Genomic DNA, 18,655 nt, shown 5'->3' on the forward strand with positions numbered 1-18,655 from the left:
TTAATTACTCATCAATTTAATTGTCGTTTTAGATTTATAATTAATTCGGTAGATGGAGATGAATTTGATTCACGAAGATGAAGTGTTACGAATGAAAATTTGATTCGAAAAATTGAAAATATGAATTTATTTTCCCTCATCAATTGATTAACTCTTTTCTGGATTAAAGTGGATTGGATTTACACCGATTTAGTTTCATTTTAACCAGTTTTCAATTTAAATGGAACAAAATTAATTGTTAATTAGTTGTTGTAATTGTTCAATTGCGCATTTGGGTTGTTTAGATTAAAAACAATTTCTCTGTCGAAAGTTATTGCTACTGGTAGATGATCAAATCAGTTGTTCTGATCTTTCGGTCCATGGTCTTAAGGTTACTTGTTATGACGAGAATATTGATTTGATAAATTCAATCATGATCAAGTTCTGATGGTGGCAAAGGTTAAATTGCAGAAGAGGAGGATTATTGGTAATGGTAGAGTAAAGAAGACATGGATTAATCATCGATTGCAGAGAGAGAGAGGCCTAGAGATAAATTGTTAATGTGAAAAGATTCCAAGCAGATTATCGTATCAACAGATTTATCGGAAGAAGGAAAAAGATTTCGATTTTGTTTGAAGTGACCAATGAAGAAGATTAATCAATAAATTGTCATTAATAAAGAGCAGCACCGAATCCAAAGGTTCTCTTGATTGATTCAAAGTAATAAGTTTTCCATCCTGTTTCGGTTCTTTCAAAATCGGTACTTGGAATTCCGGTTTGTTCAACGTAGATTATTGTCTCATCAGATTTTTCGTCAAAATTTATATTTACAATTGAGAAATGACCTTCAGGCCAACCTTGAATCTCCATTTTTGTGAAATACTTGAATTTGGAACCAATTTGGTAAACGTACCAGTTATATTTCCATCAAATAAACTGAATTTTCCACCTTCATGAGGTTCAACGAGAGCATCTCCTCGAGTGAAAGCTGAAACTAATTCACGTTGAGTAAAGGAATTGAAAATTTCTTCCGCTCGACATTTCATCTTGTCGGAGATTTTAAGTGACTTGAAGTCAGATGAAGCCTTCATTTCATCATTTTTCTTGTTCATGTTAATTCCATTGAGTTTGGCTGAATTTGCTTTCACTTGAGATTTTCCAGAATGTTTGATGACACTTTCTCCTGATTTCGAGGAATCTTTAGTAGGTAAAATTAAATCTTTAGCAAAATCTTCTTTCAATTCCTTAATATAATCAGTGAGCTTCTCCCTGATCAGATCGGTTCCTTTGTGCCTCATCAATCCTTTAAGTGCATCACCATCCACAGTATTTTCACCCTTTTTTACAATAACTTGCACATCAATTTCTTCAGGATCATTTTCCTCTGATAGATTGGGTATTTCAATTTCACCTTCAATAGCTTTTTCCGATGATGATCCATTTAAATTGCCTTCCCATTTAGCTTTGATTACCCATTCATAAAAGAAAATAAGCTTTGCTTTACGATTGTTTGCAAAAGCTTCTCCTTCCATACTGGTCACCTCAGTTATCTTACAAGATCCTAAACCAGGTTCATCGATGATTAATTGTTCGAGTAGACTTTTGATCTTATTCTTGGACCATTCGGTGGCATTTTTTTCAGTCCTGATCAGATGGAAAAGGAAAAGGAGTAAATAAAAAAAAAGGAAGTGAGAAGAAAGGAAGAAAAGAAAAAAATAGATCAGAAAAATCATCAACATCCTAACCAAATTTCAAAGTCACATAATGGACAATAAAACCCCACAGACAAAGCTACATCTTAATTAAGATGATATTTGTAAATATAAAGGTTAAAATAGATTAGAAATTAATTAGAAAAGGTTGAGTAAATTATAATAATAAAGAGAAATAAACAACATTACCAATGCCAATTGTTCACATTAGCAGCATCAGGTCTCTCTTCAACAATCCATCTTGGATCCGCTTCCCCTGGTTTAGCCATGATTTAAATCCAAGTTAATTAGGTGTTGGTGTAACAATCAAAATAATCAAATGATCAAATTTAAACAAAAAGGTGATAATTTAATTAAATTAAACGAAAAGAGCAGAGAAACAAAACAAAAGGATAAAGAAGAGAACCAATTTTCTAGATTTTTCCCGCAACCTGAAGGTGTCGCTTTAATAGAAAACTGATTGTTCCATTTAAATTGTTGTTCTTTTTGAATGAAAACTTTCCGTTGGTTAAATTGTGAGCATTTAAGATTTAATTATAACCATTGAGAGTAAACTGATTAAACAAAATTGTTTCAAGTGTCAATAGAGGATATGATAGATCAAGTATACGATTTGATTGTTTCTTGTCTTCCCTTTTAAACTGTGTCAGAATCTTTGTTTAGATTTTTTTATTATTTTTTCTCAATTAATCTTTGTAATTATTTGGTTCTTTTCAATTGTGTGTCAATTGAAATGAATGGAGGCCGAGTTGAGATTTTGATTGATTTTAATCTTATCATTTTCTTGATTGGCTTGAGGAGGATAATATACTGATGCTCTACGGAATAATTGGTTGAATTTGACCTGAGAAATTAACTTGACCGTTTTGTTGTTTAAAAGAAAGACTATAAATATAAATGGTGGAAGGTTAATTGTTTTGTAATTTGGAGGAGAATAAATTTGATTTGAGATTTTTTTGGTAAAAACAATGTTTCTTTAAGAATCATTTTAGAGTAAATCTTGAGTTGGTTAAGATGAATGACATAAAAAAGTGAAGTAGAAAATAATACAAATGAAAAAAAGAGAGAGAGAGAGTTTGAATTTTTAGTCGACATCCTTTTTGTAGGCAACGATTGTGTCAATCTCATGAATTCCTGTGGTGAATCCTCTTAATTGAACCTTTTCCTCTCTGGCGATGATCGGTGGTTTACCATCGCTCCATTTTTCTGATGGAAGGCAAGTATTTTTATCGGTATACAAAAGGATATCATAGTAACAAAGTTTGTCTATAAAGGGTAAAAATGTAACCGAAGCGGTAATTTGACGAATAACATCTCGAATGTTTCTTTGGATCTCATTTAGATCGGCCTTTTCACCAGTAACAATCTCATCTGAGGTGGTTAATTCAATCCTGAAATCCCATTTTTCAATAGTCTCCTTTGTTTTAACATCAACAATAACAACAGTTAATTTGTGAACACACTTATCCAATATGAATGATCTCAATTGGTGTAAGATTGTTTTATTGAAATTATTAACCTCCGAATCTGTAGTCATCCACAAAGGAAGTCCATACTTCTTAACAGAGGTAAAAGTATCACTTGGATAGATTCCTCGTTGATAGAGAATAGAATTTATTCCAAATTCTGCAAAGAGAACAAACAAACAAATAGATTAAACATTGCAAATGAGATAGCAAATAATCTAGTCAACTAATCAACAAGAGAAAACACAATTAAAACAATCAAAAAATTGTGAGAAAATGAAACAATAATAAAGAAACAACAAGAGAAAACCCAACAGACATAAACGACCGTTAATATTAAAAGAAAAGGATCAATTTCCAAGGTGAAGAAAAAAAGAAAATTATATTTACCCAGAAATTCAGTGACAATTTCAACTGATCCTTTAAGAGTAATCGATGATTTAGCTGAAGGGGACATTTCTATTGAGAATAAAATAAATTGGAACAATTAAAAACAAATAAAATCAATTAATTGAATTAACAATTTTCTCAAGATGTAAACAGTTGATTAAACACTTTTTAAATGAACAAAAATTTAGCGGTTAGAATGTAACCAGTTTATGCTTTTCTATTAATCGGAAAAAAGCATAAAAAGCACAATTCGCATAAATTAAATTCTAATCACATTTGTTGTTTACTAATCACAATTTGTTTTTCTCCAACAATCAACCAATGATTTAACCATTTCAGGTGAGTTACAATTAAGATTTTAATCACTAATTGTCCAGTTAATTGGTCGATGATTCGATTAGTTCGTTGGGTTTAATTTTAAACTGGAAGTGATTTTTACTCTTTTCAAAATCTGAGATATGATTTTTTAGTTTTTTTTTCATTTATTGATTTGATTTGATTGTTTAATTTTTCCCAATTGGTTTAATTGTTTTGTGTTTACCTTTCATTTTGTTGACTCTTCATGTTTAACTCTTGCTACTTTTGATTGTTTTAATTTCATTCGTTGGTTTTTCTGTTTTTCTCTAGACTTTTGGAGTTATCCAATTACTTTCAAGATGTGGTTAAAGTTAATTGTTCACCATTGGTTCAAACATGTCATTACCTGAAAGTCCTATTGGAACAATTTAACTAGATTTTTCGATGATTAACTAATCACTTTTTCTTGTTGGAAAGTATAAAATCAGAGTGATGGCCATGAGTTGATTAACAATCATCCAGTGGACATCGATTGTGATTGTTTACTAAACTTAATTGTCTCCTATGTGGTTATTATATATTTAACTTGGTTAATCTAATTACTATTTACTTATCCACTGGAAAATCAACTAAAAAGATACAATATAAAAGTGATTAACTGATTAAACAAAATGTTGGAACATTGGAAATCCATAACGATCGGCTTATTGTTGATCTGTTTACTTGATCAAAGTGAATCTCGTTACCTTGATTCTTGGCTTAAGTTTGAAAATTTCACCCATCAAAATGTGATTAATTTTGTGAATAATTATGAGAATGATTTTCTAACACTAATCAATTCAAGTGACGTGACAACTAAGTGTCGATCATCTTTAATCGATTACAAAAATGGACTAATTAACTTCGAGTTAACTTCAGTCAAACGTAAGTGTTGAATCTTCATCCATATTAACCGTAATTGCAAAAATTAAATCTTTCAATAAGCAAACATGATTTACTTGTTTCAATCCAGTTAATTTCTTTTATTGTCTTTTGGTTTAGGATTAGATTCGAGCGGAAAATGGCCTAGTGGTGTTTTAGCGGGAACATTTACCGATTTAGGATCATTTGATTCTTGTATTTCATTGGAATCCAGTCAATATTGTCTTCTCTATACAAATGTCCCTTTATTCAACGAAACGGGATACGAAGGATTCATGCGTCCATACGAACAACAATTATTTAATTTCTCTTCTCAACCATTCCAATATTTCTCGAAATATATTCACTTTCTTCGTCGAATGAATATAACAACCGGACTATGTGTACCTGATGATTGTTCGAGAGAAGAATTGAAACATTTAGTCGGAAAATTTTTCGACAAATATAATACTGGTTTAATCGCTGATGTTGATCTTTGTTACTCTAAACCAGAGACTATTGTATGGAGAGCATCAGAAGCGATTGGACTTGGATTAGTTGTGTTGATTATATTTCTAAATTTAATTGGAAGTTGGTCATCGGAGGAATCGCTTCTTTCATCGTTTAATTGGTCAGCAAATAGAAGGAAATTATTCACGATTGATAATTCGGCTACTTATGAATCCTTGAGCTTCTTGGATGGAATCAAAGTATTTACCATGTTCTTGGTGGTTCTTTCTCATTTCCAAATGGGAAACATGTTCAACTTATATATGGAATCGTTCAGATTCATTGAGATCGTCACTAATCCGGCCTTTATCCCAGTTTATCTCGCCCCTTACACCGTTGATCTTTTCCTTATGGTAACAGGACTGCTTATGGGCTTTTATTTCTTCTCTGGTAAACGAAGTCTCAATGTTCTGTCCTATGTGGTCGGTCGATGGGCTCGATTTGCCGCTCTAATGGGTTGGATTATCTGCTTGCAGTTCATCTTTTTCGGTGAACATTTTCGTTACTATTTTGGTGGACCATTTTGGGGAGATTATAGTTCCGTTGGGTCAATAGTTGGATCTTGTGAGAGAACCTGGTTCACTACATTGTTACTGAGTCAATTTTGGTTCGACAGTTCGAGCGACGCTAATGTTTGTCTCTTATTCGATTGGTACCTTGCGGCAGATTTTATGCTCTCAGTTATGTTTCTTCTTGTTCTATTTCCGTATCTTAAAAAATATCGAAAAGTATCAATTTTTATGTCGATCTTTTTAATCGCCGTTGGACTTTCATTTTCTGGCCTTGGAATTCACTTTCTCGGTATTCCGACAACTTGGATCGCAAGTAATTTCCAACGAATGCCACTAATTCAATACTCGTTTGATTTCAATCTTAAACCATGGCCTCATATGGGTTCCTACTTTGTCGGGGTCACTTTCGGCTTCATCGTGTCCAATCCTAAGCTAAAGTTATCAAAGGTAAAAGATAATATTGACCTTTAAAAATTTCGAAACTTCAACCTTTTAATCTCTATTTTTATGTTCAGATTTCGTTAATTTTGGTTGATTTTATGTCTATTGTGTTTATCCGCTAATTTTATTTACGAATATGCTGTTAATCGATTTGGAATTGATCCCGTTTATCCGATCGCTTTGACCTATGGAATTGTCTCCAAGACAATTTGGTCGGCAGGATGGGCTTGGATTGTTTTAATTCTCAAATTAGGATACTTCCAATCAGTTTCGAGATTTTTGTCACACAAAGTTTTCAGAATTCTTTCCAAAATCAACTTATCGGTTCTTTGTACCAACTTGCTCATCATTAGACTTCGTTCTGGATCATCGAGAACTCTAAATTATCCGGCCTACATTGACGCTCTTCTTTATCACTATTTTCCATTGTACATAATTATTTATACTCTTGCATTAGTATCGACGCTGATGGTTGAATTTCCAACTGTTAATTTGCTGAGAAATATTTTTAACAATCAACGTAAACAAAAAAAAATGATCAACAAAATTGACCAATCTCCTGGTGAGGAAAATCACAATTTAACTGAACGAGCAATTACCAGAATTGTTATCACTTCTGATAATAGTTAAGCAACAATTAACCACAACAATCAAATTATGTTTTAAATATCTATCGACATTATAATCACCTGATATTCAGGTAACTGTTATTATTATTGACTAAATTTTCAAAGACAAACCAATTCAAAAATTGGAGACTCAAAGTTTTATATTTTTTTCAACTCAATTCAATTTGACATTGTAATTATGTTGCTTTTATTTACCACAATTAAACAAATCACAACAAAATCACAATTGTTACTTAACTTACTGAATTAATGATCAACAATTAGCTGGTATTTATATTTCCTTAACTATAAATCATCACCAATACAATGAAATAATCATCATAATCAAGGAAATTACCAATCAAATTTAACCACCGGTAAGTCAATTGAGTTAAATTATTAACCTTCACCATCTTAAGATAATTTTTAATGGTTGAACAATCAATTAATCACTGGAAAAAGTTTGTCAATCAATAATTAAAGATAATCAATATGTTTCATTTTTTGTTTCAATTGAAATTAAATGAACAACAACAATAGTAATTTAGTAATGATGTAAGCAAAATTTTAAATTGTTCATCTAATCATTTACCTACGTAAATATTTGATTCTAACATAGTATTACAATCAAAATTTACCAATTCACAATTAACATTTAATTAATCACTTGAATATATTGATTATTAAATAACCAAATCGATTTTCACTTTCAAGGTTGATTGTTAAATGTAATAATTGTGACAAAAAATAGTTTCTATTCAATATTAACTTTTCAAGTAACAATTAAATGTACTTAAGTGAAACAAAGATAACAATTCAATTAATTACAATTAATTAAATTGAAAAACGGTTATGCAATTAATAAGCGAGTAACCTGATTTTATTTATGGTTTTTTTGTTTCTTAAGGCTTCAAAAGTTAATCACAATCTAAATCAAGATTAAGGTGATTACTAATTATTCTCAGGTAAACACACACTAAATTTAATTATTAGAAACTTACGATAAACATGTTAATATAGTTAATTATTGATGAAGAAGAAGGAAAAAAAAGTAACAAATTGTAATCCAATATTTAAATGATCAAATTTGTTGTTTACGTTGTAAGATATTAACAAGGGTGTTGAGATTTGATATTATCTCTGAAAAGACATTGAATTGTCAACTGATTTCCTGATGGAACAATAGTAATTTTCCTTGGTCACTTTCCGTTTCCTTTTGCACGAGAAAAAATAAAGATGAACACTCAAAATAAGAAACACTTTTAAAAAGGTTAATTAATGTAACAAATTGATTAAAGAAATTGAAATGGAAAAGAATAAAAAATATTCTCTTCCTTCTCATTGGTCGAAATCAATTGTTACCAAGGGACGAAAATGAAAGGATCAAGTTGATCTCTTATCCATTGACCATTTAGTCATTTTAGTTTCAAGTGTTGGATTAAAACGTTAATTGTTACGCTTTTGTGTTGGAGCGAAAATTAATTGGAAATTGTTACAGTTAATTGGAGATCAATTAGTGAAACAAAGATCAAGGTAAGAGAAAAGATGATTAATTAAGACGAGGAGAGAGAGAGAGAGAGAGAGAGACGAACTATAAACTGGAAGGGAAGAAAGAGAAAAATTAATGTTCTATTCTGTTAAAATTGATCTTGAAATGAGAGAGAAGAGAAAAATGATTTTCTTTTCTTCTTCTCTTTCTCTTTCTTTTTCTTCTTTCTTATTTCTTCGGCTATTGAACCAATACACGAATTTGATTATCATCATCAATTTTTTCTTCTTCTCCTCCTTCTTCTTAAATTAAATTCCCTCCACAATTTGATTATTTTAATCATTTACAATTCTGTGGTTTATGTGATAACCATTTCAACTTGAGTTTTCTTTTAATTTGGTGGATTTCTCATAATCCATGTTGACCGTTTTCACTTTGTTGTTTGTTAATTTCTTTTAGCCAATGGTTTCTCTTATCATCAGAATCAACTGACAATTAAATCGACTATTCTGTTTCTCTAACTAAACCATTGACCATTAAAGGTGAGTTAATCTTGTTTTAATTTTTTTCTACTCTCGAATCTTATTCTCATCCCACCTTAATGATTAAGGCTTTAATCCCATATCCCTGGTCTACAGATAGGTTATTATCTGTATCTATAGCCTTGAATTAACGGAAAATTTTCCGATTGATTAACATCATTTTTTTAAAGGCCTATTCAAGTTACTGTTGATAATTATTACGGTCAATTAGAAAGTCTTATTTTTTATCTAAGACTCTGTCTCATCAGTGTTTCAAATGGAAAGTTTTTCTATTCTATTGAACTTGAATTATTCATTCTCTGATCAGCAATGAAAATATTAGATCAATTTGCTTAATCTGACATTTAAATCCTGTTTCTTGTTTGAATTGTTTTCGTCTTAACTTTTGTTGATCTTTATTCACTCTCAACAGTTTTCCATTGGAATCACTCATCTAATCAACTGTGTTTTCTTTGTGATTGACCAGCTACAAAAAAAAATATTCACCATCAACGTCGAAATGTTTACATTTTCATCGATACCTTTATATCAATTCTATTGCTATTAGTTAATCTACCTGATCAAAGTGAATCTCGTTACATTGATTCTTGGTTTAAGTTTGAAAATTTCACCCATCAAAATGTGATTAATTTTGTGAATAATTATGAGAATGATTTTCTAACACTAATCAATTCAAGTGACGTGACAACTAAATGTCGATCATCTTTAATCGATTACAAAAATGGACTAATTAACTTCGAGTTAACATCAGTCAAACGTAAGTCACTTTTGGTTTATTTATTTTAAGCTTTTTAATGATTTTCATTCATGATGATTGTCAAATTTGTACAATTATCAAGAATACAATTCATAATTATTTCAAATTATTTAATGTTTACAGAAAAATCCAAACTCGATTAGCCTTGAAGCAATTTAGTTTCCTATTGAAATCTTTATTAACCTCTACAAATTATAGTCTAATACTTTTAATAGGTTTATAATTAATGATAATTATTAAATAAGTTTGTCTGATTGTCTGATCCTCATCAACAATTTAAAAATTTAGTTGTTTTAACTCAATTTCTTCATGAATAAACTATTTCAGGATTAGATTCAAGCGGAAAATGGCCTAGTGGTGTTTTAGCGGGAACATTTACCGATTTAGGATCATTTGATTCTTGTATTTCATTGGAATCCAGTCAATATTGTCTTCTCTATACAAATGTCCCTTTATTCAACGAAACGGGATACGAAGGATTCATGCGTCCATACGAACAGCAATTATTTAATTTCTCTTCTCAACCATTCCAATATTTCTCGAAATATATTCACTTTCTTCGTCGAATGAATATAACAACCGGACTATGTGTACCTGATGATTGTTCGAGAGAAGAATTGAAACATTTGGTTGGAAAATTTTTCGACAAATATAATACTGGTTTAATCGCTGATGTTGATCTTTGTTACTCTAAACCAGAGACTATTGTATGGAGAGCATCAGAAGCGATTGGACTTGGATTAGTTGTATTGATTATATTTCTAAATTTAATTGGAAGTTGGTCATCGGAGGAATCGCTTCTTTCATCGTTTAATTGGTCAGCAAATAAGAGGAAATTATTCACGATTGATAATTCGGCTACTTATGAATCATTGAGCTTCTTGGATGGAATCAAAGTATTTACCATGTTCTTGGTGGTTCTTTCTCATTTCCAAATGGGAAACATGTTCAATTTATACAAGGACTCATTTAAATTTATGGAAGCTGCTGCTAATCCAACTTTTGTCCTGGTTTATCTCGCTCCTTACACCGTTGATCTTTTCCTAATGGTAACGGGACTGCTTATGGGCTTTTATTTCTTCTCTGGAAAACGAAGGCTTGACCTTGTTCCTTATATTCTCGGTCGATGGATTAGATTTTCAACTTTAATTGGTTGGGTTATTTGCTTGCAGTTTATATTTTTCGGTGAACATTTCCACCACTATTTTGGTGGGCCTTTGTGGAGCGACTATAATGCAATTGGTTCAATAGTCGAATCCTGTGAAAAAACATGGCTTCCCACTTTGCTACTTAATCAATTCTGGTTCGATAGCTCAGAAGATGTAAATGTTTGTCTACTTTTTGACTGGTATCTCGCGGCTGATTTCATCCTGGCGATTATTTTCCTAATTGTTTTGGTACCTTACCTCAAAAACCACAAAAAAATTTCACTCATTCTTACAATATCTCTGATTCTTATTGGAATTGTTTTGACTGGACTTGGTATTTATCGTCTCAATATACCAACAACCTGGATAGCAACTAATTTCCAACGTAAGCCGTTCCTACAATACTCATTCGACTTTAATCTAAAACCTTGGCCTCATATTGGACCTTATTTCGTTGGTGTCTTATTTGGCTACATAATATCTTATCCCAAATTGAAACTTTCTCAAGTAAGTTGTAACGAAAATTATTTCAATTCAAATAGATAAAGATTTATATCCGTTTATAAATTCACAGTTAACTTTAACTTTTGGTTGGTTGATTTGTATAACTTGTCTGTCGATTAATTTCTTATACGAATATGCTGTTAATCGATATGGAATTAACCCTGAATACCCGATTGCTTTTACTTACGGAACAATCGCCAAGACAATTTGGTCAATTGGATGGGCTTGGATTATATTAATTCTCAGATTGGGTTATCTACAGCCGATCTCCAGCTATTTATCTCGTCCAATTTTCAGAATATTTTCTCGAATCAATCTATCCGTACTATGCACCAATTTAATGATAATTCGTCTGCGTTCTGGATCAACTAGAACACTAAATTATCCTAGTTACACTGAAGTTGTACTATTTAATTACCTTCCGGTTTACATAATAATCTATGTAATGTCCATTTTATCAACTATATTGATTGAATTCCCAACAGTTAATTTACTGAAAAGGCTATTCACTGGTCCGAGAAAATCTCAAAAGCGATAACAATTACAATAAACCAATGGTAATCACTAAGCTAGTAATTACCAACGATAGTTAATCACATAATAATGAGATAATCAACTAGCAGTTCAATTTGAATATTGTAAATATATTTATCAAATCAACATGTAACTTTTTTAAAAATCATATTCAAGTTTAACCACATGCACGTTCTCAATAATTGTAATCTATATCCAAAAAAAAATCTTAATTCAATTATTAAAACAATTAAAAATTGTTTGTTAATTTTTTCTGTGACAACTTTTTATGCTGATTTCAAAAATGTCAAAATTTTTCTTATCGGACTTCAAATACAAAAGATACACCGGAAAATGTAATTAAGCGTAACTTATTATCAAAATTGAAAATTTAATCAAAAATACAGGGCTATTCAGCTATTTTTACCGATGTTTTTTGCGATTTTCTCAGCAACTAAGAGTCAGAGAGACACGAGACTTGAGTGGTACGAGTTTGAGCGATACTCAATTGTTATATCAAAAGATCAAGGTCATTCAGGTCATCGGTAAAATAACACGTTTCAAGGTCAAACTCGTACCACTCAAGTCTCGTGTCTCTCTGACTCTTAGTTGCTGATAAAATCGCAAAAAACATCGATAAAAATAGCTGAATAGCCCTGTAGATAAAAAAGCACTGAAATGTTCTATTATCAGGCTAAGATAAGAGAAAAGTGAACAATATAATACCCCTTTCCCTACGAGCCAGGTCGAATCTCTTTTCTCTCTTTGTCTAGTTCACTATGGCTAGAAGGGAACCTGTCAACTTTAATATCCCAATTGAAGTTTCGTCAATCCAGGTCAAATCGACTTTAGTTTGTTTTGGTACAAACGGCTGGCGGGCGTGCCTATGTGTTGGTCATGTTTCACTTGTTTGTTCAACAGTTACCGACCGAATCATACTCCATTAAATGGAGTGGCTGTTCAATATGCTTACACTTTTATTACTCTTGGTCACGAAGCTTTTACTTGACAATTACAATCAATTTCAAAATCGTAGCCCACGATGAAATAGCGTGGATAATGAATAATTATAAAATGGCCAGCAAATAACCTTGAAACGCGTTATTTTACCGATGACCTGAATGACCTTGATCTTTTAATATGACAATTAAGTATCACTCAAACCTACTCAAAATGCTGAATAGCCCTGTACATCAAAAAGTTTATTCATGTGATACAGCAAGATCTCTGCGTAAATGTGCAGTTAACAAAAATGAAGAAAAAATCAAGTAAGTTAAATTCATTGTCAAAACTCATGCATGCTAATTTATTAATCATCTCCATTTCTAACAGCGGAAATCATTAAACCAATGAACGATATTAATATTGTTACGAAATAAAGTAAAGCTTAAAATGAGAAAGAGGTTAAAATGGTTTGTAAGGTTAAACTTCAAAAATGTCAATTTGTCCTCTGTCTCAACAAGTGTCAAGTTTCAAAGATTGGTTTAAATACTTATCAGTGAGTCTTCGTAGGGTACAAGTTAGTGTATAACTCACAAACAATTTCTAATGATCGAAAGTATAATAGATGTGACAATATCAAGAACATGCTGCAGAATGACGAGTAAATTTTCAATACATTTATCATGTGCTACAATACTGCGGTGTCAAATTATTTGAAACTAATAATTCATCATTCCAATATTTTAAAGATGCAGTTTGGTTATACCAACCTCCAATATCCATGAAAGTTTGACAATACGCCCTGATGGGAAAATCGATGATGATTAAATATTTCATTTGTAATTATAATTACAGGACACATCAAATTTTCTTCAACGTATCCAAGATCAATAATATTCGTTAGCTAGCCAATCACCTGGTTATAAGGTTGTTTCAATAATTATTAAACCGAAATTAAGTTGGCTTGAAAAACAAATGGTTATGCTTTCAACCAGCTTAGGCAAAAGATTCTTATTCTCCTTTTGAGCTGATACTTGGATATTTTTAGTAATTTTAGCCGAACTTGTAATCCTAAATACAAAAAAATCTTAGTTCTGTTATTAAAACAATTAAAAAAGTGACTTGATGATCATTGACAAGTAATCTCTTTACATGATCAATCAATCGTTCAAGTTTATTCACCAAAATCAATGAAGAAAAAAAAATTCAACGAAAAACAATTAAAAAGTTAATCAACTAACTCATTGAACGAAAAAAAGTCCATTGACTTTTAATTAACTCCAATCATCAATCAAATTGATTCAATGAAAAGACATCAATCAATTATAATAAAATCTTTCTTATTTAAATTATTCACATTACAACAATTTAATTTAATTGTAAACAATTGAAATTTTTTGTTCTTTTCAAATTTCAATTTGGCTCCATTGACTTTCCACTCATGTCAATTGGCGACTTAACTGTTGCTTTGTTTACATGTTAATCTTATGGTGAAAGTGCCAAAAATGGTTTAATTAACTAGTCATGTTAATTGTTGATCTATTTGACAATTAATATTGTTCGCTGATTGGATTGATCATGAAATGAAATTGCGATCGAGATTAAGTCTCTACACTCTCATAATCAGCGGTTTTTCCTTTTTTGTTTCGGTTATTATTCTAGTCACTTTTGATTATTCTGTTAGTGATTCTCCTAAGGTGAGTGGTTTTGTTTAATTTCTTAGTAGTTAATTGTATTAATTTGTTTTTTTTCTTCTTCTTCAATGTCATTGGTTAGTTTAATTCTAAATCTAGAGGTCACAAAGTTGAACAAAAAGCTCCAATCTCACAACCTTTGGTACAAAAACAAAATGGCTCCTCTAAATTGCTTCCAACAGTTGACTTGACTCTGATTTCCAGGTTAATTGATGATAAATTAAACAATGCTCAATTTATGGACAAATTAATTTCAATTAATCCAATTGATGAAATTAACTTTGATTCGGAATCTCTTTCAATTCAATCTACCCATCACGATAGACCTGAATCTATCTGGAATATAGCTGCCAATTGGATAAATGCAAGAGGTTAGTGGTTAATTCAAATTTAATTTAATCACCTCGACAATTTATAAACATTGGAGATTAAGTTAATTATTAAAATGGTAATTCGAATAGCAATTGAAAGTTAATCATATCGAAAATATAATCACGTTTAGATTGTTTATCTTTCTGTCTTATTCAATGGACATCAATTTGTTTTCTTTTGTCTCCTAATCAAGAATCTAAATCTATTTTAAAATTGATTCTCATGACATTGAATTATTCTTGAAGACGATCAGATATTATCGAATTGGAACTGAAACCTTGATAATTACCTATTATTATCCATTATATTCACTCAACGAATTCAAGGATAATCGATACCGGGACTTTTCCCTTAGACACATTAATAGTTAGCTCATGATCGTCATTATTTTTTGGCTAATTGTCAATTAGAATCAACAAAAATACAAGATAATTTAGTTCCTGGATCATCTTGTTTAACATGGAAACAAATTACTTTTGAATTACTTTGATGATTCTTAATTTTAGCCTCAGGGTAACGATTCACCTAAAGCAAATTATTCGTTGATGAAATTGATGATTTATTAATAACCCTTTTGCTTTTTCCTCTTCCTCTTTTTGATTATCAGAAATTATACCGGAAAATGCATCAAATTTGGACTCAATCACTCGACTTATGGTTGAATCGAAGATCGTTAAAAGTTCAATACCTTCAAAAGGAACTCAATTAAAAGTGATGTTAGTTTTAGATGGAAATCAACAAGTACTATTTAAACCAATGAGATTCCCTCGTGATCATATAATTAACGGTGAACCTTATGCAGGATCAGATCGACATAACGGTGAAATAGTGGCCTTCCATTTATCAAGAATATTAAATCTACGAACAGCTCCAATTACCGTTGGTCGTCGTCTCCATGTAACCAAAGAATTAAAATCAACAGCATCGGCAAATCTTTTGGCAACATTTTTAACCCAAACCGATTTAACTGATTGTTTCTATGGGAGATGTTTGTATTGTAATCAACGGGATTACATTTGTCCCAATCAGAAGGACGGTTTTCTCGAAGGTGCTCTTGTATTAATGTTTCCATCTCGATTTAGACTTGAACGAGTTCGCAGTCCTTGGCAGCGAACCTACAAAACTAAAGTTAAAGCCAAATGGGAGATTGATGGTTTATATTGTTACAATCGAGTAGTTCCCGTTTTAACCATCCAACGGATTCTTGATCTGATTGATACATCAATCTTTGATTATCTCCTTGGGAATGCTGATAGACATCATTATGAAATATTCCGAGGGACACCAGAAAGCGCCATTTTGTTGATCGATAATGGTAAAAGCTTCGGGAATCCATTCAAAGATGAATTGTCCATTTTAGCGCCATTGTATCAATGTTGTCTGGTTCGACGATCAACTTATCGACGATTGTTAACTGTTGAGAAAAATGGTCTTAGTAATTTAATTGAAACGTTTACCAGAAAAGATCCACTTTATCCTTTATTGACTGGTGAGCATTTATTTGCACTGGATAGAAGATTAAAACAAATCTTAGCTCTTATTGACATTTGTCTTGATGAGAAAGGAGAAAGTAAAGTATTTCAATGATTTTACATTAATAATAAACGAAGGAAAAAAAATTCTGAAAACAATTGAATTATATAAGTGTTTCATTACTCCAAACTCCATGCATCTTGTGTTTGATATTGAATTGATTTGGTCAAACTTTTAAAGATCAACATGATCACTTGATGATTTTTTTAGAATCATAATTTGTGTGTGTGTTTATCTGAATGTCCATTTTGTCTCATCTTTTTGGTTTTTCCTTCTTTAATCAATGTGTATATGTGGACCTTTTAAATGATGGATAATCAATATTGGTGGTAATCGATTTTGTTTTCTCGAACTAAATTATAAATATTATGATTTTTGTACATTTACACAAATACGAATCATAGAAAATACGGAGTGATAATGTTTTTAGGAACCTCTCTTTCAGAATCGGGTACTGCTGAAAATATTTTCACCGAACTGTTATTGACATCGTTGAAGGAAAGGACAGCGGCAACATTACCACACCGGTAACAATAATTGGGTGCTGACCAGACGGTTACCAGTTTATCATCGAACATGTATTTATATCCTTCTTGTACCAGTTGATGTGCTCGACAAATCAACTTGAGATCATTCATATGCATAAACTAAAGTAAAAAGAGAGAACAGAAAAAGAGAAATTACAATTTTAGGATAATAGAAATTGAAAATTAAATAATCCTTCCTGTTCAGGAAATTTAAGAATCTACCTCATGAGTGACTTTAAAACCAAAGAGCCAACCAGCTCCTCGAGGACTAACAGACCAAGATTCAATTTCATCGGGATCAGACCAGACAAGGTCACAAAAAGCTCCTTTATAAGGTATCTCTTGATTTCTTTCAATGGTTCGAACCTGATCTAGTAGATTAATATCAGGGGAAAGTCCACCATGAACACAGAGAACTTGATCATCGATTATCTAATGAAAACATGAAATACATAACGTTAGAGAATATTGTTTCCAATTGATTCTTATGTAATAATAAGTAAAGATTTTCACTTACTGCAGCTATATTTAAGAGATCGAATACTTTACAACAGTATTTCCAGGCATTGGCATTACCATATTTAGCTAAACATTCATCTACAAATTCAAGGAGATAACAAGCAATTAGGAATATTAGTTAAAAGAGCGAAATGTTGATTAGTTGATGTTGTATTTGGTTGAAAACAATCGGAGGTGAAGATCCTAGAGGTGATGATAACAATATAATTAATGGATAATCCCATGAATAACTGCTGACATTTATTACCCATGATAATTAAACCATCATCACCTCTGTGATTAACTATCAGAATTGAGGAAATAAATCACAATCGTTGAACACTCACCATAAAAGCCATAGACTCGGGTGATTTGTCTACTTTCATGATTACCACGAAGTAAAGTTATTTTCTCTGGATATCTGGCTTTGAGAATTAAAAGTCTAGTCAAGGTTTCTAAACTGTAATATCCTCTATCCACAAAATCACCCTGAAAAGAAGGATAAAAAGGAAATCAGTAAGACAGGTATTAATACTGTATAAGTAAACAATATAAATCGAGAGAATCAGAGTATAATAATTGTAAGGAAAGTTGAGTTAATTTCTGTTGACATCTTACCAAGAAGATATAATTTGTATCTCCCACTTGTCCACCAGTTCTGAATAGTTCTTGAAGATCATAAAATTGTCCATGAATATCACCACAAACAGTAACAGGAGTACTGACAGGCTGAATGTTACTCTCCTCTAACAATATTTCACTAACAGCATCACATAGTTGCTATTAACCAGAGATCCAAATGGAGAGAGAGAAAGATAAAGAATCCAAAAGAAAGAGAGAAAAAAGAAAGAAGAGAAAGATAAAAGAGAATTTAAGAACATTTAGAAGAGAATATTTCGAATAAAAGAGAAAACAATTAACCATTAGATATTGAAAAGAAGACACGAACTAAAAGTATCATCACAATTGTAAATTGTAATTGAACAACAATTAGTCAAAACAATCTAATTGAAATTCAAATGCAAAGTCATCATCAAGAGATTGAAACAATTGTATGGATATTACAATGAATTTGGAAAACCTTGAGATGGTCTTACCTTTAAATCATTTTCTGGAAGATATTTACATTCCTCGGTGATTTCTAACCATTTATCCAAATCAGGCATTGTTCTAATTAATCATTTACCATTAACTAGAAGAGAATTAAATTAATTAAGAAAAGAAAAAATAATAAACAAAATAACAAGTAAAAAGATAAGTAAACAAAAGAGAGAGGAAAAGAAAGAGGATCAGATGAGAGGGAGGAACTTAATTGACATGA

General features: G+C 31.2%; 6 protein-coding genes across 7 annotated transcripts; 3 read left to right on the forward strand and 3 right to left on the reverse strand.

Moving 5' to 3' along the window:
- Positions 1-98: 98 nt before the first annotated feature.
- On the reverse strand, positions 99-2,144 carry LOC128386360 (activator of 90 kDa heat shock protein ATPase homolog 1-like). Its single transcript, XM_053345389.1, is given in 3 exon segments — positions 99-842; positions 845-1,623; positions 1,881-2,144. Coding segments are annotated over 3 exon segments (1,050 nt in total). The 5' UTR covers positions 1,961-2,144; the 3' UTR covers positions 99-651.
- Positions 2,145-2,440: 296 nt separating this feature from the next.
- LOC128386361 (mitotic spindle assembly checkpoint protein MAD2A-like) lies at positions 2,441-3,921 on the reverse strand. The gene is made up of 2 exons (XM_053345390.1): positions 3,548-3,921; positions 2,441-3,317 (listed from the first exon to the last, which is right to left on the reverse strand). Exons 1-2 carry the CDS (start codon positions 3,612-3,614, stop codon positions 2,776-2,778), a joined length of 609 nt encoding a protein of 202 aa, XP_053201365.1. The 5' UTR covers positions 3,615-3,921; the 3' UTR covers positions 2,441-2,775.
- Positions 3,922-4,337: 416 nt separating this feature from the next.
- Positions 4,338-7,056, forward strand: LOC128386357 (uncharacterized). 2 transcript variants are annotated; one of them, XM_053345386.1, is made up of 3 exons: positions 4,338-4,768; positions 4,886-6,213; positions 6,282-6,467. In XM_053345386.1, the coding sequence occupies exons 1-3, from the start codon at positions 4,516-4,518 to the stop codon at positions 6,327-6,329; spliced, it is 1,629 nt and encodes a 542-aa protein (XP_053201361.1). In that variant the 5' UTR covers positions 4,338-4,515; the 3' UTR covers positions 6,330-6,467. The 2 variants fall into 2 exon arrangements, with proteins under 2 accessions (XP_053201361.1, XP_053201362.1); XM_053345387.1 differs by having other exon boundaries at positions 4,340-4,768; positions 4,886-6,229; positions 6,296-7,056.
- A 2,328-nt stretch (positions 7,057-9,384) lies between these two features.
- Positions 9,385-11,948, forward strand: LOC128386358 (uncharacterized). The gene is given in 4 exon segments (XM_053345388.1): positions 9,385-9,603; positions 9,931-11,258; positions 11,326-11,780; positions 11,782-11,948. Coding segments are annotated over 3 exon segments (1,695 nt in total). The 5' UTR covers positions 9,385-9,603; positions 9,931-10,085; the 3' UTR covers positions 11,849-11,948.
- A 2,143-nt stretch (positions 11,949-14,091) lies between these two features.
- On the forward strand, positions 14,092-16,412 carry LOC128386342 (glycosaminoglycan xylosylkinase-like). Its single transcript, XM_053345368.1, has 3 exons — positions 14,092-14,407; positions 14,487-14,775; positions 15,384-16,412. The coding sequence occupies exons 1-3, from the start codon at positions 14,294-14,296 to the stop codon at positions 16,361-16,363; spliced, it is 1,383 nt and encodes a 460-aa protein (XP_053201343.1). The 5' UTR covers positions 14,092-14,293; the 3' UTR covers positions 16,364-16,412.
- LOC128386345 (serine/threonine-protein phosphatase 6 catalytic subunit-like) lies at positions 16,243-18,627 on the reverse strand. The gene is made up of 6 exons (XM_053345372.1): positions 18,432-18,627; positions 17,953-18,114; positions 17,682-17,823; positions 17,354-17,433; positions 17,059-17,268; positions 16,243-16,956 (listed from the first exon to the last, which is right to left on the reverse strand). The coding sequence occupies exons 1-6, from the start codon at positions 18,498-18,500 to the stop codon at positions 16,708-16,710; spliced, it is 912 nt and encodes a 303-aa protein (XP_053201347.1). The 5' UTR covers positions 18,501-18,627; the 3' UTR covers positions 16,243-16,707.
- Positions 18,628-18,655: the final 28 nt, after the last annotated feature.

The sequence above is a fragment of the Panonychus citri genome, unplaced genomic scaffold, assembly GCF_014898815.1.
Source record: "Panonychus citri isolate SS breed McGregor unplaced genomic scaffold, ASM1489881v1 Contig00068, whole genome shotgun sequence".
NCBI lineage: Eukaryota > Metazoa > Arthropoda > Arachnida > Trombidiformes > Tetranychidae > Panonychus > Panonychus citri.